Source organism: Zonotrichia leucophrys, chromosome 1, assembly GCF_028769735.1.
Source record: "Zonotrichia leucophrys gambelii isolate GWCS_2022_RI chromosome 1, RI_Zleu_2.0, whole genome shotgun sequence".
NCBI lineage: Eukaryota > Metazoa > Chordata > Aves > Passeriformes > Passerellidae > Zonotrichia > Zonotrichia leucophrys.
The window spans coordinates 73542940-73567216 of NC_088169.1; the positions used below are offsets into that span (position 1 = coordinate 73542940).

General features: G+C 43.4%; 2 protein-coding genes across 4 annotated transcripts in view; one reads left to right on the top strand and one right to left on the bottom strand.

Moving 5' to 3' along the window:
* The window catches only part of RDX (radixin), a 44510-nt gene extending 41453 nt beyond the window's left edge, over positions 1-3057 (top strand). The window contains exon 15 of the mRNA XM_064717905.1: positions 2360-3057. Coding sequence (XP_064573975.1) covers positions 2360-2396 — 37 coding nt within the window. The 3' untranslated portion in view covers positions 2397-3057. The remainder of the gene's footprint in view (positions 1-2359) is intronic.
* Positions 3058-10429: 7372 nt separating this feature from the next.
* Positions 10430-24277, bottom strand: part of ZC3H12C (zinc finger CCCH-type containing 12C) — a 44101-nt gene continuing 30253 nt past the window's right edge. For all 3 annotated transcript variants that reach the window (XM_064717934.1, XM_064717926.1, XM_064717916.1), the window contains exons 3-6: positions 22096-22235; positions 19181-19415; positions 18195-18301; positions 10430-17450 (exon numbers count right to left, since the gene is read on the bottom strand). In XM_064717934.1, the coding sequence (XP_064574004.1) occupies positions 16051-17450; positions 18195-18301; positions 19181-19415; positions 22096-22235 (1882 nt within the window). In that variant the 3' untranslated portion in view covers positions 10430-16050. The remainder of the gene's footprint in view (positions 17451-18194; positions 18302-19180; positions 19416-22095; positions 22236-24277) is intronic.

The window sequence follows — 24277 nt, forward strand, 5'->3', positions numbered from 1 at the left end:
GGCTTTGGTTTTGGTTTTGGTTTGGGCTTGTCTTTGTTATGTTGTTTTCTTTTTCTTCTTGCTAACGTGTCATGTCTTTTATTTCATCTGAAGAACAGATTTCAGTTTACATCACTGACAGTTTCAATGCAATTAAATAACTTTGTTTCAATATGAGAATGCAAATTAAGATAGGGATGGAAGAAGTTGCATAATTATGAATTCAAAAACATTGTGAGGGTAAGTTTAAGCTTGCAGTCCTAACAAAAAAATAGGGTGCACTGAGCTAACTAATTAGACCTAAGATGTAAAATAGAGGCAGACAGCTAGGTATGACAAGGTAGACTTCACAAACTAAATTCAGGAATAGAAAACTACTTTGGTAAAACTCATATGGTTTTTTTATTTATTTGCACTGGCTGGATTATTTTGAGAACACTGGAGAAGAAAATATTGAATCTTTCTTCAGTCATAGTTCACTTAATTCCTTCTGTTATGTCTTGTTTTATTCCACCAATTTAAGAGTAAAAATGCTTTTTATTCCTCTCCAGCAATTTGGTAAAATTATCTTTTGCCTATGACACTGAAATTATCTTTGCAATCTGGAGCTTAATGGAAGAAACTATTTTCTGAGGGAGAGGTCTCATGATTTGTTTTGTGTTTACTGAGCTTGATAATTTATATATGTACATGCCCATATATGTATTTAAAAATATATAGATAGCATGGTTAAACTGGAGATTTCTAATACAGCATGTGGCATCAAGCCTTGTAATGAATGGTTGTATTAAAGTGAAATGTACAAGTTGCTACTTTTAGGAACTTCAGTCTTGAATAGTTTTAAAAATTAGACTTTTTAAAACTGTGTTTAAAATACAATTTAAAAAATATCACATCAGACAGAGTGAATATGATTCAGTTCTGTTCTTGATCTCAAATCAATCTACTTATCTGCATGTTTGATTTTAGCCACCTGTGAAGGCCAGCTGTTCCTGGGGATCTCTTGGTACCAGGAAACATTTCACTGGTTTCAGTGGTGCCTTCCCAGCCTACGGTTTCACTCACTGACAGAAACCTGTTTCTTCTCCCCACCCATGTCCAGGAATTGCTGTCAGACTTTTAAAGCACCAGTCTTAACCACATGCCTCTTTTGCTTATGGTCAAGCCCTGGAAGTTCTTGCTGACTTTCTGTGCCAGAAAATGATCTGTGAGGGAAACAGTCTGTGGAATAGAATTTTGATGTTTCTACAGGTTATATACTGTACCTGCACTCATAAATGAAAAAAAAAAAAATCCTATTTAAGGCTTCTTTGTTTTGAATAGATGCTTATTCTCCATGCTTACTAATATCAAAGAAAATTTTGTTATTTACTGGTTTTACTGATTAATTTTGAAGAGTATTATGATATGTTGCTACTTACAGCTGAAGTGTTTCTTGCTCTAAAACAACCAGAATGAGATGTTTGCTACAAAGGAAGGTTCACATAGGAAGGTTGAATATAAAATACTGGTTATTCTTTGCCTAGTCATAATACATTTGAGGGAATCATTCTCTGAAAGGAAAACAATTTTCAAGCCACTTCAACAATGTTTTTCTCTACATGGAAAATATAAATTTTTGAAATGTGTCTCCACTCAAGTAAGTTTTGACTCATTGTGAAGATTTCCAGCAGAAAACTTTAAACTTTAGGAGAGAAAAGAATTTGAAAGAGATTCTTTATGCTGTCCTTACCTTTTTTTCCAAAAGGCGCATGCAAAGGAGCAAATGGAGTAAAGTAAATGCCATAGCTTACGCAGCAAACAGCATGTGTGCTGTGCTAAAACAAAAATATGTCTGAAATCATACTGGCTGTGATTGAATGTTCTACAAATATGTCCTATATTTGGTGTATTTGTGCACAAGGCATTTTATTTCAGCCGTCTTTGGGAACAGTTTTAACAGAATCTGTGTTGCACTCACATGGGGTTTGTGTTACTTGCAAGAGCGGATTGGTCCTTTAAAACTACCCCTGGGTGGATTTTCAGTTAGGTTCTTTGTAATGCTGAAATTTGATAGCAAAACTGAACTGCCATGTGCAAAAATTTGGCATGGAAGAGTACATAGAGAGTTGGACCTGCTCTTCAAACTGAAAGCCTGTGAAGTTGGGTTCTGGGTGTCCCTGGGTGCCTTGGCCATAAGAATCGTGTGTTTCTGAAATCACTGTGTTTCTGATGCTCCCTTGTTCTGCTGACACCTTAGGAAAAAGCTTCAGTCAGAAGTTATAGATGGAATAGCTGCAGGAAGTGAAGTATGGCTCATATGATGTTGCTGCATATTTCTGTCTATTGTTTAGTATCCTTTTGCTAAATCTATTTGATCTCTCTGTGTCTTTCTGTGCAGGTTACAAAAGTACGATCTCTTGCAACCCTTAGGATAGGAGCAAGGTAAAGATCTGCAGAGGACCTGGGGTCTGCCGAGGCCTGCTATTGCACTTCTGTAAATCTGGACAGTGTACAGTGCTTTAACTTAGATGCCTGGTCTGTGAAGAGTTTTTGGAAGGACCAGGAAATGCTGTTACAACATTTCATTAGTGTTTGATTCTCTTGTGGTCTCTAAATCTTTCCTTTTGTTGTCTTTTCCCAGGAGAAAATTAGCTATTTGAGATATTCAAGCTGTTGTTATTTCCAGGAAAACAGGAAATAAGACTAATGTGTTAATCTTTAACTTGTAATGGGATGTGCTAGAGTAATGTGACCCTCCAGAGTGCTTGGGGCATCCTATAGGCTTTGTCCACAAGTGATGTAGTGTGGGAAGCCTGACTTATATCCAACCTGGGTAAAGTGAAATGACAGTAGATACTTTCCAAGTTTTATTGGTTTTCTACACAATTTCTAATAGCCTTGATGATACCTGAACAGTGTCAGATAATTTTCTAATGTAAAAATCCCAGTTTAATATGTCTGTATATACATTCCCAGTGTAAGCACTCCGTTGCTCCTTGCCTTTTTGTATGCTGTCAGGATGTGCATACTGTGTATACGTAATTGCTGGACTGTGCACCCTGCACAAAAGCCTGAATAAATGGGTTTTAACATTCATCCAGAGAATCACCATTCATTTGATGATCAATGGTGCTAATGGATTTTCTTTCACTTCTCGGAGAAGGTTTAATTGATTTTGTAGCACCAATCCAAAGTGGAGTTTGCAGGTAAATATCTGGTGCTATGACCAGGTAAGCCAATGAGAGGCTTTAATTACAAAGAATGGATTACTGTTGAAGGAAAAGACAGCTGGTAATTAAGGAGCTGTTAAATGAGTAGATGGACACCCAAATTATTCTCAAATCCAGCTAGCAGCCCTGGGAATATACCAAACCTTGGTATATTCCTCAGTGAGAATTTTGTGTTCCTTGCAGTGCCTTCTTGCACAGTGGCCTCCTGTATTGGGAACTGTGCCAGTAGATCCCTCGGAGGACTTGGATCCGAAGCAGCAGCTGCCAAAGCCCCTGGCATGTGCCCAAAATCATTGGATGATAACTGCCCAAGGAGGAAGCTGCCCTGGGGCCCTGCAAGCATCCCACGGAGCTGGGGCCTGCCTTGGAGCTGCTGCTGTGCCTCCTGTGGGCAGCGCCTCTGGCAGAACCCTCCAGCCTGGCTGAGGGAGGAGGGGCTGTGTGCCCCGGGCCCGCCATCCTGCCAGGGTTGGGAGCCACATCCCCCACACCTCAGGGCTGCAGGTGGACGGGGTGGGCAGTGGGTTGTGGCCAGGCTCCTGCTGAAACCCTTGCAGAGACAGGGGCTGTCAAGAAGGAAGCCTCCCCTGCCTCTGGCTGGGCCACCAGCTGAAACAAGGCCCTGGCTCTGCCCTTGGAAGACAAACTTTGAGTTTAAGATGCCAAGAGGAACGTAAAATCCAAAGCTGTGGAGTTTTCAGGGTCTGATTTGCACACATAGGCCAGCACTGGGGTCTTGGGACTGCCTTGCTCAGCATGTGAGTGATTATTTAAAATTGTTTCTGCAGCCTCCCTCTCCCTGCATGACCCATGCAGGGGCTTAGAGATGTTCCTGCTGCTCAGGGGACCAAGGCACAGTGGCCTCCATGAGTTTCATGTCTAGCAAGTGTTTCTGCAATAGCTGCTGCTTGGAGGAGCCTTTGTTAGGACTGTGCTTGCTTCAGGTACCAACAGTTAAAGTAGTAAAACCCTTTTGTGCAAATATTTCTTTAGTACCATCACAAAATGTTCTTGAGGATTTTGTCTAGTGCTGCCCTGGCTGCCTAGGATGCTTTTTAGCTTCTCTAGTCAGTGCTGAAGTTCTCTGGTGGATGCCCTGCAGAGGGGGAATTGGGCAAGATGAAGTGTACCTTAGCAGCCAGGTTTAAAACCAGAAGCATGAAAATAGAGTTTCTGGTACAAGGAAAGCTCTGGGTTCCTCTCACTCTTGATTGTAGCGTTGCTCAAGCTGGCCTGGTCCGGCCCTGACAGGTGGCATTGGCAGCTCATTAGCTGCAACATGCAGGTTCACATCTGCTGCTAGCAGCCAGCAGGAGCTGCTCTGGGAAGGGGTGGCAGCTCCCCCAGCAGCTGCTGGAGGAGCCAGCCCGGGAACAGCGCTTGTCCTGCTGCAGCAGCCGCTTTGGATGGGCCTGAATGGCCGGGAATGGCTGCAGTCTGCCCTGAGAGAGAAGGGGACGAGGGCACGGCCCTGCCTCTGGGCAGACACAGGAGCTTTCTCAGCCACCTCCGCGGCAGGCGGGATTTTGCCCTGGTCAGGATGTTGTTGGAATTGCAGATTGGTGTTTACCTGTAGGTAAAGGTCTGTCTGAAATGTTGTAGCAGAGTTGTACGATGAAAAATGCTATCCAGCAGGGCAGGAGAGAGTGAATTCAGTCGTGCCTGTGAATGTCTGGCATCAAAGAGCTGTGCCTGGTCTGTAAGGCAGGAAGCAACTTGACTGCCACTTGAAACGGTGGTGTCCTTCCTTGTCCCTCTCTCCTCCATGCTATTTCCACACTTGATGGCTGGCCAGCAGCTTTGCTTCTCCTTGTAGTTCATCTTGGGTCTTTTCTCTAAATTCACCAGTGATCTTTGTACCTGTGCCTGCAGCAGGGTGTGGATTTGGAAGCAGCCGGGCTGAAGGTGGCCCTGGCCAGGTGGGCAAGCAATGGATGGAGTGCAGGCACCCTGAGTCTCACAGCTGAGCCACCTCACTGCCCTCACTGCAGAGGGCAATGTTGTAAACCTGCAACCATTTGGGGGTTTCTTCCCAGTTTTTGTCGTGGTCTGACTGAGGTTCTGCTGCCGCCTGGCTTTCCATGGTTTTTGTGCACTGAGGAGTTAGAGTGTTAGCCTGCCTGCCTCCTACGGCAGCACTTGCTGGCCCTCAGCTGGGGGCGGGTGTTCCGTTCAATTCCTTTTAAATGGTAAAAGCTGGGGTGAACAAGTTAACTTTCATTAGAAGTCTGATCCAGGTTTAGAATAGGGTAGCAGCCCCACTTCCAGGCAGCACATGGCACACTAACACTTTCCATTTTTATCATGCTGACGTTTTCCTTTTTCCCAAATCATTCTATAGATGTAGCCCATGCCAACCGTGCACAGCTTTGCCGCATCCCGTGTGCGCAGTTTCAGCATTTATTAAATCGCTTTGTCGCAGAGGAACCAAGGGGAGCTCATCTAATCAGGTATTAAATAAATGAACAAACAAACATAACATCATCCCTCTCTGCAGTTCCTGGAGTGCTCCTTGCCATCATGGCCATGATGAGACCAGGGCAGAACATTGGGGGCAGCTCAGTACTGAGGACATGGTCTGCACCTCCCAAAAAGCCCAAAATGTTTAACTGGGTTTGAGTCTCAGCTGCTCTGTGCTTAAAGGCACTCTGCAAACATGTGACTCATGCCAGAGTCCCCAACAACTGCTGGAGGTGGCTGCAGTGGGAGAGCAGGTAGCAAAGCACTGCCTGAGACAGGCACTTCTGTCACTGAATTTAGTTCACTTTCTTTTTCCCCCACCAGGGAAAATAGACCTTCTATTCCTGAAACTGGTAAGACATAAGTTAAAATCCAGGTTTGTGCATGCCTGAAAGTTTTGTAGAGCTGGATGAAACCCAAAAATTCCTTCTCCCAGGCACCCTGGCCAGACCCCAAAGCAATTTTCCCCCTTTCAGGCCACTTCCTGAGGGCTGGAATGTTGGGTCACCCAAAGCACTGCTGCAGTTCTTGTTCCAGGGTGCAGTTGGGGATCTCTGTAAGGTGAGCCTGGCTGGCGTAAGGGACCTGCCTGGAGAACATTGCCAGCTCCTTATCCCCCACACTCCTCTTGCTTACGCTTCACCCAGCTCATGTAAATTAATAGCAGCGTTGAATTTCTGTCATATCTACCTGCTGCTCCTGGCAGATCAGCTGGGAAAGAAAAAGCCTGACTGTTGCTATAGAGACCATCAGATGGAGTGGCACCAGAACATCCTCAGCACCACTGCCACCGAGTGCTCACCTGTGTCCCAGCACCCAACTGGTGACCATGCTGGGAGTGGGACACCCCTGCTCCTCAAGCCACCCCTGTCCTGCCCTGCCGAACCCCAGGGAGGACTGATCTCTGGGTCTCCTACAAGCTGGATTTATGCAGGTCTTCCTCAGCAGGAAGCTTCTCCCAAGCTCTCCTTGAACAGGCTTGTGGGTTGGACATGTCCCCAGGGATGGGCAGGGAAATGCAGGGCACAGCTCCTTCCTGGTGCTGGTTGTAGGACTGTGGGAGCCTGCTGGGAAGGCTGAGTGAGACAGGGTGTGTGACAGAGCTGGCTGGTGGAGGCAGCTTCAAGCCTTTCCAACACTTGTGCTGCTGGCGCTGCCAGGCCAGGTGTCCCAGGGGTGGGTGCTGAGGTGACTGAGCACAGGTCCTCTGCTGTGACACTGAGCAGCAGGGTGGTGCTGCTGTTTAATGCATGTGCTCGTAACAGGCCCAGTTCTGTGCCAGCTTTTCCTTCACTGTTACAGCAAAGGGGGCACTTTATGCAGCAGGACACCAAATCTCTACATGTCCCTTCCATTTCTTCAGCACAGAATGAGCTCAAAGATCTTGTGAGGCTGGAGGATGCTGCCCAGAGCAGCTCAGTGACATTTTGTCCAGCTTGGAAATGGTCTTTCAAGGAGCATCCCTGTGTGTTTGTACAGCAGCCTCTCCCTAGCTTCTCCAGGCAAGGTCATGCAGGTTGCCAAGTTCAGGTTTCCGCTCCAGGATGAGTGACAGAGCCCTTTCATCTCCAGTGTCACAACACTTCAGCCTGCATCAGGGGCTGCTGTGATGCCTGCCAGGCTCATGGGCATTTTGTTAAAGCTTTTGCAAGAGAAATTTGTAAACTGGTGACAGAGTCTCTAGGCCCGCCCTGCAGGTGATGTGGGCAGATCTCATGGGATTTGGAGAATTGACTGAATTGGGGAAACTCATGGTCCTTGATCAGCCCAAGGGAGAAAGCAGAGCTATAGAGGGGAAGCCTCAGGTGGTGGTAGAAGCACCATCCAAACAGACCATACCAGATTATACAAACACCAGCAGCTTGATGCTTTGAGGAAGAAAAAAAAAAAAAAAAGACTGTAGTTTAACTGGTATTCTTGAAACAATCTGAAAAACTGAAATCTATCCAATCACCAATGAAGAAACCAGCAAGTTTAGGGACATGGCAAATCACAATTGTGGCTTTGTAACTCCTAATTATCCAGCACACCAGTTTCTTCCAAAATGAGGAATGAGTGTAAGCATGGTAGTGGCTGTGAGGTCTCACTGAAGACAGAGTTACAGCTGGAATAGGGATGTTTAAAGCAGTTCCTCACTCAAGATCAGCCACAGCACTTCTACTGCCCTTCCCTCAGGGTTTAACACTGCTGCTGCTGCTGAACACCCTGTGTGGAACAGAGTGGGTGATCTTTACAATCACTGGTGGCTGGAAGCTGGGCTCTGGGGGTGCTTGGCCCCCTTGCAAGAGAGAGAAGCATGATGGTCAGCCAGCATCCCACAGCTCAGGAACTGGAGCCTCCTACAGCTGAGAGTCAGAGAAGTGACCAGCTATTTTTTAGAAAATCGCTTCAGTGTGCCAAAAAACTTAGTAACAGAGAATATAATGTCAGATGATAATCTGTCCATTCCATTTTATACTGGTCTTACAGTCCAAACTCTGGACGTTCCCCAGGCCCTGCTGTCTCTCACTCTTTGCAGGGACCATGAGCTGTTGTTGGTTATCCACCCAACCCCACCATCTGCTCCTCAGCTCTCGGGAGTTACAGCTCTGAGCTTTGGAACAGCACAGAGTCAGCAGCACTGTCAGTTTCTTCTGCATCTGAAACTGATGATGTGGCTTTTCCTTTTCTTTTGCCCTAAGCAATGCCTTTGAAATAGTAGGGACTTGCAGGGAAAGCAACACATCTTCTGAACTTGCTGGAGTGGAGGCTGCAGAGCAAGTGGAGCAGGACAGAGCATCATGAGACGTGTAGGATCTTGGGACAGCTCTGCTCAGACTGGAAATGCAGCAGAAGTAATTCATAGCTCTGATCCCATGAAGTGAACCCTTCCTTTACTTGTACTTTGAGGGATTTTTGCCCTTTGAAATTGCATTTTCTTGTCAGGTGAATAATATGACTTTTAAAAATAATAAGGAATTACAAAGGATACACAGGAGATGTTATTTGATTTTCTCATCTACTGCAAATAGAAGATTTCTGGATCCATCATGTAGAGACACAACAAAAATACTTTAGAGACTTTAAGCACCTGGCCAAAGGAACCAGCAGCTCTGGGCTGTGCAGATCAGCAGCCAAGGAAACTTCACCTCGGACCATGGATCCATCTCTTTCCACCAGAGATGTGATCATCCACTCAGATTCCTTTCTGCTGAAGCTCCAAGCACTGATTTAATGAAAAGTAGCTGTGACAATTCAAACAGCGTAATTTAGAAAAAATTATGTGTTTCTATGTGGAGAATATAAGGGCTCAGGTGAACTGGAGGCAATGGGAGCACCTGGGCCAGCACTGCCCCAGCCTGAATTCTGACAAGAAGGCAACAGCAGTACTCAGTGTCCAGCAGCAGATCAGAAAAATGCAGTCTTTGCACTCACTAGAATAGTTCTTAGCCATTCTATTCTAAATTCTATCCTGCTCTCATTACCCCTGCACTATCCAGAGCTAGGCCACACTAACAATTATGCAATGGAAGACAAATAAATATGGAGGAGTACCTAAGAGGAGAGTAGGTCCACTGGCACAATGTCTAAGTCCAAAATTTGCCACTATAAATGAGTGATGTGTCTTCTTAACACCAGAGCCTTTTTTCTTGGCAAGCAAAATGAAGGGAAAGAGCCTAGCAAGTACAAATTACTACAAGGCACCCTTCTCTCTCAATTAGAGAGATGTGTATTTGATGGCTGGTCTGTTCAGGAGATAAAGAATTGGCTGGACTGGTGCAGCCAGAGTGGTCAATGCCCTAATGTCCAGGTGGAGGCTGGTGATGGATGGTGTCCCTCATGGCTCTTTCCTGGGACTGGTGCTCTTTAAGATCTTGACAGCACCGTCAGCAAGTTTGCATGTGGCACCACACTGGGTGGTGCAGCTGACATCCCTGGAGGGTAGGAAGCCTCCAGAGGGAAATTCAACAAGTCCAGGTGCAAGGTAGGTCCGAGCAACCTTAGACACGAGTACAGACCAGGAGAACTTACTGAAAGAAGCCCTGTGGAGATCTGGGGTTGTTTGTGGATGAAGAGCTGGACACGAGTCAACAACGTGGCCTCATAGGCCAGAAAGCCACTTGTATCCTGTCTGTGGGCAGCAGGGCAAGGGAGGGGATCCTGCCCTTGTGAGAACCCACCTGCAACGCTGCTGCATCCAGCTCTGGGTCCTCAGCTCACCTGTATGAGCAGGTGCAGAGGGGCACAGAGATGATCAGAGGGCGTGGAGCACCTCCCTGTGAAGACAACCCAGAGAGTTGGGTTTGTTCAGCCTGGAGAAGAGAGGCTCCCGGGAGGCCTTACAGCACCTTCTAGGGTCCTAAGGGGGATTACAGAAAGGAGGGATTGGACTCTTTGTATGGGCAGACAGGACAAGGGGCAATGGTTTTGAACTAAAATAAAATAGGTTTACATTAGATGTTAGGAAGAAATTCTTCCTCAGTGGTGAGGCACTAGAATGGGCTGCCCAGGGAAGCTGTGGATGCTCCATCCCTGGTGATGTCCAAGGCCAGGCTGACCAGGTCCAGTGAAAGGTGTCTCTGCCCATGACAAGGGGGCTGGGACTGGATGATCTCTGAGGTCCCTTCTACACCAAACCTTTCTATGATTCTATTTCTGAAACTGTTCCAGTTTACTCAAAGTGAGCAGTTTTGTTGCAGGTTTTGTGCACCTAAGAACACAAAGCTGTCTATAACTCACTGCTAACTGCTCTAGAGATTTTTTTTATGAAACAAAACCAGCCCATCAATGAGGAAAATTAATCTTTATTTTTTTCTCTAAAAGCAGAATCCATTTACATGGTTATTTGTATGGTTTAGAGGTGGTTTTAAGATGTGAAAAGTCACATCACAGAAACAGTACAGAACAACCAGTGAGGGAATGAAGAGCCAGTTTGACAATTGCTTTATCAAGTAGCCCAAACATTATTTTTAGCTAATGGTTTTGCCACAGTGGACTTCAGGACAATATTAAAATCTCACCTACTCAACACAAATACAGAGATAACGACTTGGAAAAGAGCTACAAAATACAATTATTGCTGCTGTATCTGCATTGTTTCCTCACAGGATACTCTACTGTATGCTGGGAAAGCAGTTCTTAAATTTCAGTTTCATTAAGAATGTCATTTAGATAAATAAAAAGTAATGAACCAGCCAATCTCACATGGTTAGTTTATCTGAGAGAAAATCTCACATGGTTAATTTATCTGAGAAAAAACCCAAAAGAAAATGGGTTGTTCTACAAAAAAAAAAAAAGCAGAGAGGTTTTGTTTTATAAGGCAAAGAGTAGATTGTTACAGTTTGAAAAAGAGAGGATGGATGTGCTTAAACATCTAAGTAAATTCGGTTTGTAGGTGTTCCCAAAGCCTGCCAAGGGCAATCCTGGCTGAATGACCGGTCAGCACCAATGAGGTCTCCCCTGTGCTTGGCAGGAGGCGGCTCTCAGCTGTGCTCCTCAAGGTCCCAGCCCAGCTGCACTTACCCACAGCTCTGACCCAGCTTCTCCCACACCACTGAACCAGCCCACACCTCTGCTTCTGCTGCAGTCGGGTGCAGCTGTTGGTGTTTGGGAGCCCGGGCCCTCCCCTGTGTGTGAGGGAACGAGAACTATTGCAATCATTTAGCTTAAAGGGTAGACAGAGCGATGAACACCCCAAGAACAAGTTATGACAACCCTTTAAGACCTGAAAATGGAAGGTGGAAAATTATTTTAAGCACACTGATAACTATGAACCACACATAGTATTTCCACAAATGTGCATTTCCTAGGTGACTGGGTGCCTAGGTCTGTAACTTCTGATGAAGCCTTAAGAAATATATTCTAGAACATCTGAAGATGAAATGTGAACATCTCTTGTGTTACTGAGCAAAAGGTCAGCTGGAAAAACCATTTAATACAGGTGATTCTAGGTTCAGTTACATGATAAGCCTAAACAATGTGCCCAAACATATTTAATTTGAACAAAATTCTTAAACTATGCCTCTCTAAAATTTACAAAATATATAAAACGTGATTTGACATTTAGAAAACCTCAGCCCTTTTACAGAAAACAAAACAAGGCCATAGAATTTTAAGTTTAAATCTACTGCTTTTTCTTCTCAGCAGTTTTAGTTCCTATGATAAAAAAACTTCGACAAACAGCATTTCACCATGGCCTTATAATGCAAGGAATAAATTAGCGAGTCACACTGTAAATAAAAATAAATAATTTCTAAGGTTTTTTTTTTTTAACCATCTTTTTAATTGCACAGTATTTTAAATTTTCAGTAGCAATGAAAAGTCAGTTGGGTATTTTTCTAAATGCCCCAGAGAGCAGGAAAGCATTGTGTCTCATTTTTCAAGCTCTACACATTGAAAATACCTTGGTCAAGCCATCAACTGATAAAGCTGGTAAATGTTTTGGTAGTCTCTTACTGTGGCAAGACGCTGCAGCATCTCTCCCCCAAGGCATTCAGTCCTCCGGCGCTCACCCTGCTGGGGCAAACGCCCCCAGGGTCCCCTTCCAAGTGAGGTACTCTGGTTTACACTGGCAGCTTGGGTATTTGTGGAAAGCGTTCCCCATCAGCTACAACTTTCACAGCAGAAGTTCATCAACATCTCAGCTACATCTGCCCCTGCCGAGGCTGCAGGAGTCTCCTTCGAGGGCTTCCCCAGCCCCCCTCGCCGTCTCTCTTCGGTGTCACATGAACACATCAGAGCTACTCTGCAATGCAGGACCAAGCTACAATTCAGACATACCAAAGAAAATGGGACACTTGGAAAGGTATGATCTTACCTCAGACCATTAGCAGTATCTTAAACCCACTTGCCAAATATATGTGTGTATATATACAAATATATATATATATAACACATATTTGAAAAAATAAAAAACAACAAAGTGATTAATACTGTCATAGCCTGGGTATATTTAGCTCAAAGTTAGTTACCTACAGGACATACTTAAAAACTCTTAAATACTTGCAACATGTTGTTGTATTGAAAACAGTTGTGAGGAGATGCCTAATGTATGTGCATTAAAAATACTGTATATCAATATACTATTACTGATGCAGTTGTAACAGCTTGGGATTTTATCTAAAAATACAGAGTTTCTGCTAAGTATCAAAACAACTCTCACGTACTGAGGACAAAGGGAAGTTTTGCCCTCTTCTCAGCTGAGGAACAGCTCTAACCTGAAGGTACTAAATCCTTCATTGCATCTCTGGCACTCAGCTGGGGCCAAGAGAGCATCACTGAATTAGCTCTGCTATTTAAGGATCATGGGAGATTACAGCTCAGTTATTTGCATCAATGCAAGTACATAGACAAAGGTAGTATTTGACCAGTATCAATCATTGCATCCATGTTTGTTACTGGTGTACTCTTCAGAAGTTGTTACATATATAGACTGATCTCATTATGGAGATGTTCACACACAATTCCTCCGTTACCACAGCAAAACAAAAGGAAGTATCAAGGCAAATATTTTGTCCACAGTAAATTTCCTTTACCCAACATAAGCGAGTCTAAGGGGAACTAGCACATCATTGCACAACATTAAAATCCACCAAATTACTCCTGCTCTTGTATTTTTAAAGCATTTTCAGTGCTTGGGTGCAAAGCACAGAACCTATCACAAGAATTCCTAGGGATCACCACCCTTTGGGGATTCAGCACTGCCCTGGCTGTGTGCTGAGGCAATGGACACTGGTAAATCTGGCCTGGGCAGCTCCTTACACGGATATTCCAGTGGCCAAGCCTGCTGAGCCCATGCTCTAGGCCAGACTGTGACATGTGCATGGCAGGAGCAGCCTGGTGCCCACACCACAGGAAAAACCACAAAACACTTCTATTATATATGCACCTTTCAGTTCATGCTTAAAGGAATTGAACTTTTGGCAGAAGTAAATACCTACACAAAAAATAAACGTAGAAACCCATTAAAACCACAAACACAATAACTGCATTATTAAAACAGCTGCATCTACACTATGGTGTAGTACTTCAGTGTAATTCAGTTTAACCAAATCTTAGCATACAACTAAGATGAAACCTATTTCCCAGTCCGAACCTCAGCGTCAGCGCTGCATCAATCTCTACATTAAAACATGCTCTACGGATGGTGACCAACCAAATCCAGGGAAAAACTGTTGCCACAGGTGAAGAGGTCTTCTCCCTGAACAGACAACGCAGGACAGATGGTGTAGAGCCCCTCTGGCCATGCCATGGGGACAGGCAATGGCAGAACCTGCAGCGCTCCAGCAGTGGAAGCTGCAGGAGCACCATGTACTGAAATGGTTTGCTGAACATGGTTCAGATTATTGGATATGTCTATAGCACAATGCTCTTTAGAAGCATTTACTGTATACCCAAACCCTACTTGCTGCAACACACGGTGTCACACAAGTAGTGAAAATGTCTTCGTATTCAAAGGTGCTTGGACATCATTTTCAGGCAGCATTTTACCTTTATTTTAGTGAGTTTCCACTACAAAGACTTTAGAAGGAAGAAGATGCCAATAGTCTATTTTTTTGTTTTAGTATGTGAAATTGAGACAGACACCTAAATAAGTACCTACTTTTACTTCCCTAAATCTATTCTATGTCTGAAATCTCTAATTTTTAAATAAGGGATAAAATGTTGCCCAAAAGACTAGTTATAATTTTACATTTGTGTTTCTAATCTACAAATCAAAATAGTTCTCAGTTAAAAAGATACAATTTGTATCAACAGTAAAAGGTACTTTCTGGTTCTTCAGGGCCTTACTTAAAACTCCAGCAAGTGTACCAAAATTATCAGCTGTAATAGTGTAAACGAGTGACATTTTTTTAACACTGAACATCACTGCAATGGATGGAAACCTAAAACTGTTGGCAACTGATCATGTCATGGAAGTATATCTGACGTCAATTGCAAAAACTATTTCTATTTTTCATATATATAAAAAAAAGCTTAAGAGGTGCTAGTAAAACCCATGACTTTAAACCAGAAATATCCCTTACTAATGCTAAAACAGACTTGGCTTGTCTATTTCTAAAACTACACTATTTGTGGCAAGAATCAGGCCTACACAATGCAAAAAGCAAAAAACTAACTCCAGGAACACATATGGTATCTTCTCTCCCCACAACCCTCCCCTCCCCAGCCAAAAAAAAAAAAAAAAAAAAATTTAAGTTATCATTTTGAGCTACAATATCATTACCATAGTGCAGATAATAAATGTTGCATATCCTGAACACACAAAACCTTTTCAGGCCAGCCTTGATAAATAGCAAGAAAAATCAAACAGTATCTTAAATACAAAACTTGCATTGAGATAATTAAATTCATTTAAAAACAGGTAAATACTTTATGAAAAGCATATTTTATCCAGTACAGTTGTGCAGCAATACAAAAGAAAAACAGATAAAACAACTAAACAGGACTCGACTGTTTCAGGTCCCCATCTACTGACCAGAGATACACAGAGCTGAATAACAACACACGGGAACTGAAACAGGGCAGCCTGGCTTGGGGTGGTTCTGAGCATTTGCAGTTTCTCTTAGCTCCCAAGGGGGCTGCAAATTCTCAGTACCTCTGAAAATCAGGCAATAAGGCTTTAAACATATCCATAAATAATTAAAAAAAAATCTTTTCCCCCTCTGTTTGCATCTGATCTTACTAATTGACTGCATCAACAAAAACATGTAACTATTTAGGCAAAACAAAGAAAGCAATGAAAAGTGCCATACTATAAATTACCAATATATTGTTACCCATTTCACTGTTAACTGGTAACTTAGTTATTTGTTTCAAAAAATGAAGTCAGTGCTGTAGGAAATCTTTGATTTCTACAAACAGGTGATTACAGCACAAAAAAGTTCACAAAAACAAACAAACATACATCAGACATACTCGTGGTGGTTTAAAAAGTTCAGAAACTTGGCTTGAAAATTGGCTTGAAAATTCCCTGCCAAAAGTAGCAAAATCCTCATTCTGCAGATTAATATCTCACAGCCCAAGGATAACCATCCAGCAAGTTAAAAAATGAAACTAAAAATCCCAACAAAATGTAACAATGATAAGAAAGTGCTGCATATAAACCCCTGATGCACCAAAGATTATAACCAGAGACCACAGATTTTTTTTTAATATATATATATATTAATTTAAACTGGAACATCCTCCAGATGTGAAAATAGCCATTTAAAAATTTTCAAACTAGAACACAAAACTTTTCTGGTACTTCCAATGCATGGGGCTATACATACAGACTCCATGATACAGTATTTCACATAAACGGATTACTATATAACCTCCTTGCTGAGAAGGAGATCCCAAATGCTATTGTAGCAAACCTCCCTCAGCCTTAGAGCTGAGCTGAAAACTACGAGACACCACAAAGATGCGTCATCTCTCAATAACCTAGCTGAGATTTCTCCACTAAGATGGCAGCAGCGAGCTGCTGAGCGTCCGTCACGTGAGGGTTCTTCTTCATCACCATGCGCACGAGATCGGGGGGGAAGATGTTGCAGAGGTTAATGTAAACCTTCTCCCGGGTGTCTTGGAGCCTTGGGGGGTCTTGCGGGGGGATTCCACAGTAAGGGACGCGCCAGGGCTGCTCCTGCTGCTCGGGAAGGCTTTGGAAGGCGAACTGCTCGTAGCACGGCTGTGTGGGGTTGCTGGGCAAGGAGTACGTCTGGCGGTAGCCGTAGGCATCCATGCCGTAACTCTGCCTATCCCAGCCTCCCAGCCCTTCCTGGCCAGAGTAAGGCTTCCTGTGTCTTAAGGGGGAGTTTTCGTACAGGCGCGAGTCTGAGATGCTGTCTATCCTCGTGGACACCAGGGCTCTCCCCAGGTGCAGCGCCTTCGAATGAGGCGAGCTCTGAGGCGCGGAGTACTCGTTGGGACAGCTGGAGCGAGCACCGACTGCTGCGTGCTGCAGATGCACAGCCATGTACGGGATGGGAGATTTGTGGTGGTGCTTTGGTTCTTCGTGACTGTAGCTCTGCACTCGAGCCAGGGGCTCGTGGTAGCTCTGCAGGAAGGGCTGAGCATTAAGGCGGCCGTGGGCGTGCATGTGCTGGCACTTCAAGTTCTCCTCCAGCTGTGGGTCAGGAGAACTCATGTAGGAGCGGTCGCTGTAACCCACGTAGGAATCGCTGCTGCCACAGCTGACGCTCCCCTCGCTGCTGCAGTCGGAAGCTACGGAGCTAATCCGATAATCTGTGTCTAGGGAGAAGCGCCTCTCGGGACTACGCGGTCCCGATATGCTGAGATTTGAATATGCACTCAGCATAGAGTAATACCCTACGTCCACCGGAGACTCACATTTTGGATACTGGTCATAAGGCATTGGTGTTCCATGATTTTTGGTTGCCATCATCACTGTAGGATACTGTCCCTGTGGTCTTTGATCCTGAGGTGGGAAGTGAACTCCGGATGGAAGGCTGTTAGTTAAAGGTGCAGTACTTTGGGGTTTTCCAGCAGAGGAACTTGGTATGCTAACTAAAGAAGGTACAGACCTGGTTTCCAATTTGTTTTTGGTGGGAAGCTTTTCCTCCAAGTCCTGATACACTTGAGTCCTTATACTAGGATCCGATTGCCTCTTTGGAGCAGCCCGCTTCAGCTCTGAAGTGCCCTCGCTTTTAGTGCTACAGGGAACGCTATTGCTTTTTACCAGTCCTCCTTCACTCGTAGTTTTGGCAGCTGTGCTTCTAGACATGGCACGGAGTTCATCAGCTACGGATCGCTGAGGCTGATTTCCTCTTTCTGGATGATAGTATTTGCATTTGTGTCCATAGGTACATTTCTTCCCTATTAGTACAAATATAATCAGATTTTAAAAACTTCAAACAAAATCTGTTAGCCATCAAATAACAGAAATGCCCCTCATTTGAAGTTTTACTGTTGATTTGAAAGATCTTGCAAACAAGATTGGTTTTGTGCAGCACAGGGTGTGCTCTAAGAGCTGCTCTCCTGTTTTGTGGGGAAAAAAGAGGCAGTGGCAGAGTCCTGCAGCTGATGGGAATGCAGACCAACTCTACCAGCCAAGTTTTGAGCTGGATGTGGCACTGCCAGGGAGGCTGTACCTGCTGTGTTGAGCCAAGGCAATATACAGGGAGAAAATTTAATTGGGAAGTCCTACAGCCATAAGGCCAGCAGGTTTCAGCTCAGTCAAGATGCCTGTAGAGAAATGCTCAGTAGCTAAACTTAGATAACTCAATTAATTCTCTGGAAGAAAACCTCAATATTTCATGACACTAGAAAAGGGCTTCTGGAACCAGCAGAATTTAGGTGCTGATTTGGATTTATTCTAATGAATGATTAATTAAGTTGCTTCTTTAGTTCAACTGGTAGACAGAAATATTTTTTAAGTAACACATGAAAACATCGCTCCAGTTTCCACCATCAGCTCAGCATTTCAACCCATCTCAGGCTAAGATAACAATGTTAAAACCAATGTTAAAGCATTTTAAACAGTTTTGGCAGTGCTAAAATAAAGCAGGATCTTGGTCCCCAGTCCCAGTACATAAAAATTGATGGGTTAAATCAAATTACCATATGGACATGGTTGCTTCTTATGCTCTGGCACAATAGGCTTCTTCCTAAGAAAATTGTCCAGACTTGGACCATGGCGGCCAAGAGGATCGTCAGGAGGCATAAATCTACAAAGAAAGAACAAAGTATTATGGAAGCAAACAAGCCTTTTCATATTTCTCATGCAATGACCAAGAACCTCATAACTGTGCTACACCATAACCTACCATCCTGATGTTTTTAAATCCGGGAACCTCAAGAGCAGTTTTGGAAAGCGACCTTTCTGCTGCAGATACTGCCTTAGAGGTGGGTCACAGGAACAGACTGTGTGGACACCTCTAGATGCTAAGGACACCTCTGGTCCAGCTCAGCTGATGCTTTGTGGCAAAGCAGGGCTGCAAATAACCCATCCCAAAATCAAAAGTAAGGGTGCAATACAGGCAGCCATTTCTTAAAACACCACTACTAGCTTTGCAAAACTGTGCTGATTCTTGCATCAGCATTCAGGCACCTCAACATGAGTGCCTGCTTAGGGGAGCACTGAGTGCCTCCCACTACACAAAGACACCAGCAGTAACTGCACTGGATCTGTAGGCTGGGGTAGAGTTACTATAGATGGGTCTAATCAGACAGTTGAACTACAGACCCCCTGAAGTTCATTCCAATTTGGGTTCTTCTATGACTCTAGGACTTAGGAGTCTAACCACAGGCACTCAGAAATGTTGGTTCAGTATATCAACAGAGCTGGAATATTACACCATAGCATACATCAAATATACATTGACATACACCAAAGAGGAAAAAACAGCATAAAAGGACATAAAAATGTTGCTACAGAAACAGTTTCAAGTACTTATGATAAGAAGATCAAATTTATGATTGACTATTCCTCCTGTTTTCCTACATATACCTAATGATTTGGGTGTAAGATGAAAAATTTGAACAAATCTTCAAACTGTCCTTTCCTCGATTATTTCAGTGTCACATGTAAAGACAGAATGACTTACTTGTCATTAACAAAAGAATACATCAACAAGCGTTCATCTATGAACTTCTTCCATTCTGGCTTTTCATTAGCTAGATCCCTGTAGTTATCATTGGAGACAATGATGCCATCTGACTCGAAGGCCAACTTGACTATGAATCGGTCATCGTAGCACACCACCCTTCTCCCCTGCACGCGCCGCGACGGAGTGAACACGAGAATCTTCTCCTTCTCCAACTTACGTAAGATTTCTTGATCTACAAGGAATAAGAATCAAAAGCCAAACAAGAAAGAAAAGAAAAAAGTTTGTTTAGTCTCTAAAGATATTAGACTTGAGGAAGAAAGTCCAAGCATTTAGGACAAAAAATGTTTTATACGTTATAGCCCACACATGATAACAGAACTTATAGTCAGAAGTCTTCTGCCAATACTTTCAAAAAACCCTAAAAGCAAATCAAAGCCTCCTGCTCCACACCATTTCTCTAAGACTAACACAGGGAATCTTGTTCATGTTCCTGTGGCTCAAAAGAACAGCCATTTTATCAAAATGCCTGTGCAAAACTCCTCTGGCTAAAGGGGTCATTTTAAACACCACTGAATACAAAGACTATATCCAAGTATAGCCACAGTTTTCCTGTAACTAAGATCCTTGGTAGAACCCAGCAAGAAACATCTTTTGAAAGAATTCCAGTAGCTTATATTAATGTGACAGTCTCATGAAAGTCTCTGCCCATCAACAGAAGGGGGTACCCACAAGGACTAGAAAACTCATATTCTGTACAAGCAAGCTCTCTGCAAATATTAACAGCATTCCCCAGAACGGCATCTGATGTAATTTTGTAACCAACAGCAAAAATTGTGGTGGTTTGTTTTGGTTTGTTTTTTTTTTTTGTTAACACCAGTAATAGTTTAGATTGTATTTTTGCTTGGATGGTTTACACATGTATATTTAAGTACTTATCAAAGCCAGACAGATTTCTCTTCAACCTTCTAAATAAACATATTTAGCATTTTATGTAGTTCCTTCTTGTTCTACACAATCTGTCACTCAAATATCCCAAAAGTATTTTATTTTCCCTTTTTTCTGTATAGAACCTGGAGTTCCCAAGGAGCTTTGAAAGACAGACCTCAGGCTACAAAGGACATTGTACCCAGTAATGGGGCATCTATCCCTTATGTTGATTCTCCTACCTATCACTCTCCTTGGAGCAGACAAACTATGAAGGAAAAATGCACAAATAAACTAGGCTACATCTAGAACAGCAGATGCTTGCATAGTGAATATGAGTCACGGCTATTAGCAATGGTTAAGATCTCAACTCAACTGTTTTGTAGCATAAGAAACTTGACAGGGAACATGTTCCATCTGAGAAAAAAAAATCCAACAGGGAGAAATACAGCATTAATATTACATATAAGCAATATATTTGATACAAGCATTTATTTGCTTAGTAGAAAAAGCACACGATTTTAAATGAAATGCAACCTTTTTGATTTCAACCCATCTCAATAAGTGAGAATGAGATGGAAGGTGATTTTTTTCCCTGCTAAGAAAGAATAAAAAAAAATCTGCCATGTGATTACTGGTGGGCACTGGTAAGAAAGATGAGGCTGTTGTTCAGTCCAAGAGGCTTCTCGGGAATGCTGACATTCTAGAACCATCCCCATGTTAGTCACCTAGGGCTTTTTCAGAACTCCAGCTGGCCGCGTATCTTAGGTGCGTATCTCTGGAAACAGTGTGTCAGCACCAGGTATTTTACAGGCCTGGTGGCACACAGGCTTCCTGCATCCTTAGAGGAAAACAGAAGATGCAATATTTTTACAGAAGATACAATAACCTGCTCTGATCTTCCTCCCATTCTCAGGGTCCATGATGACACATGGAAAACTGATTTCTAGGTCAATTCTTGCCTTGCTGCTTTCTTGAAACACCTTTTGGGGCACTTAGCCCTACACAAACTTCAAGCAGATGCCACAATTAGAAGTGGTAAAATTTTTATTTCTTAGCCAATGCTCTTCTCACACCCCAAACACCAGTACAGCAAAAGAGAAGGGCTTCAAGATGAAGGCTCCACACTGCCAGTGCTGACAGGGTAACAGCAGCTTTCCAGATGTTTCCTTGTGTTAACATGCTTTATTCTAGCAGCAATCAAGCAAATGGAATGAAGTGTTGAGAGGATCTTTCTAGATATTTGAAAATGCACATGGCAGTCAAAACATGCTTCTGTATTCTTTTAGAAGCTATGGCTATTAGTCTCAAAAACTTCCCCTCCTTTAATGGTAGCTGTGTAGCCTCCTCCTGCTAAAATAAACAAACCCTTCCTCCTCTCTAACTTCTAGGGTTTTTTTAACCCCCAATTCCATTCTATTTCAACTTTAGGGCAGTTGGAGGATGTCTCTCCAGCCTTCACAAAGAACCTGTTAATTTGATGAAGGAATAAATACTTCTACATTAGATTTTTTTTATCTAGGATAAACACATTCAAAATCAAAATTTTCAAAAGTTGTCTATTTGCTAATAGTAATGACAAAGAGGGGAACCATTCCTTTTCTGTCTGGATAATTCCCATAACCCAAAGCATGGGCAGTGACAGGCCAGCCTGGCAGAATCTGCTCTCCACAAGAAATAATACTCAACAAATTACTAACTTCAAACCTCTTTGCTACTAATGCTGCACAGACATAGCAGATTTTAGAAAAGGCAACTACATTCTTCAAGAACTAAGTAGCAATGGTATGGAAACTTAAGCAGATGATCAGAACAGAGCAGGAGGACTTGGTGAGGGCATTGCTTTGTCTTTTCCCTGCCTATAGATCACAATTACTGCACCAAAGGTGCTCTCTGTTACAGCCTTTCATTGCTGAAGGTTTGCTCATTTGAGCAGTAGCACTCCTGCCAGGCAAAGCACTGAACAAACAAGCAAAGATGGAGCTTACCTGTTATAAGAGCATCGGGTCTTGACTGCTCTTTCCTCCACGCTGGCACAAACACAGTAACATCCTTGTGGCCTCTTTCCAAAAACCAATCTACTGCCAATTTGATTCCTCGACAAGAAAATACTTCTTTGTTCCCATGGCTGAAACACACACATGGAAATTCTTTATTAGACGACTTTTTCTGTGACCATAAATGGAGCTCAGTAAAATGCAGATGTCATAGCCATGCTCTTCACTTGCTCCATGGTTTCTAAAGGCAGTTGGGAATCTGTCTGAACCTTGCCCAAACACTGCCATCATTTCTAAAACAGTGTGGGAGAGAGTTTCCAAACATACTTATTACCTGTACACAGATTTGACAAGCAAAGAAAAATATAAGTAGGGGTTTTTAAAAATCCTCATAGCCCAACCAAAATTATGGGGTGTAACAGGCAGCTCAAAGACGTGGTGAGGGAAAGCAGGAGGTCCAAAATACCAACATGAGAGTGCACTCTGCTTAGGAAATGGTAGCAGAGGAGCATAGGTGTGCACAGCAGCAGGGGAAGGGACAGCAAAGCCAGCTGCTACAGGAGCTCCACAAGGTCCTGTGTGAACAGGGAATGAGAGAGGAGAAGGCCTCCAAGCCCAAGGGGATGGCAGGCACTCAATGGGACAAATTAGGCAAACTGGAGAGACTGTCCAAAATCAACATTGGCAAAACTAAGAATATGCTTAGTATGTACTTCAGAAGGAGAAATTAACGTGTATTTAAAACACTGTGCTGAGACAATTAATTGTGATCAGACAAAAGCACAACAAAACGTGTCTGTTGTGCAATAACTGTCTGCGGTAAGGCAGGAGACGCAATGATGTCATTTTCCAAAGGCAGACAAGTCCTTGCCCTACCTCCACATCTAGTTTCAGGCATGGCATTATAACGACATAGATGAAATGGAAAGGATTCAAAAGAAAGTAAAAGGAGACCTATGGGGAAAGGCTGAAGGAAGCATATTTAGCTAATCTGGAGAAAAAAAGCAGCTTGTGGAAGAACAAACCAATCTTCCATGTATAGGAAATAACTGAAATGGAGGACAGCAATTAACCAATGGGTGCCCACAGAAAGGTTCTGGGAGCAGGGAGCTGCAGGGTGGTTGCTGTGAGAAAAATCTGAGATTGCCCCATGATGGGCACACCCAGCTCTAGCCAGCTCCACAGTGCAGGAGATGGGAATGAGAGAAAAGCATGGCATGAGGATGAGGAGCTGCTTCATGAGGAGCAGGTACACCCTCAGAGGGACTTGGACACTAGAGAACAGAAAAAGTGCAAGAAGGAAGGAGCAGCAGAGAAAAACTGTGACATTCTGACCCCAGTCCCCTGCACTGCTCACAGCTGCTCCAAAAGGACTGACTGCCACCTGCAGCTGTGACAAGGTGTAAGAGTGATGCTGTGGTGAGGCAGTGAGAAGGACACATGCTTGGAGTGAAGCAAGCCTGGAAAAGAAGAGACAGTCTTTCCCCTAAATATTTTAATGTTTGTCTTTTTTGTCTCCCAATACCTGATTTAGAATTAAATATTTATATTAACTGGCTATAAATTAAATTGAATTCCCCAAGCTGAGTCTGCCTGACATAAAAAATTACATGATGAGTGATCTCCCTGTCATTATTTTGAGCCATGGGTTTTCTTGCTTCAGCTCCTCCTGTTTTCTCTCCCATTCTGCTGGGAGGCGAGCCACAGCCAACCCACTACAGTCCCACTGGATAAGGACAGAAAAGTCCTTAACTAGAGCTAGGAACAGTTAAGCACTATGTTAGTAAAAGCTTTCTCCCTGATCTGTGGGACAGTGTGGCCATGGATTTTGGGATCTCCTCATGGGACACTTTGCAGAAGAAGGTAGACAGCTCCTCTGAGGCCTGTCTAGGTTCTCCATGCACAGGAGACAAACAGCTTTTGTGACATCCCTCCCAATCCTGCAGCTCTGTGTAGCAGAAGAAACACAGGGGCATGGAAAGAAGCCATCACCTTTCACTTGGCTGGCTTGTCATGAATAGCAGGTATGCCACAATCTGCTTTTCAGAAGGGTAAAAGACAATGCTTTGTCTGTGATTAGTGAAGGGGACAATATCATGACAGATAGCCACAGGAATTTTAGAAGTCCCTTTCTCCTTGCACGTCTTTGGGTAAATAAAATACCAGAAAGTTA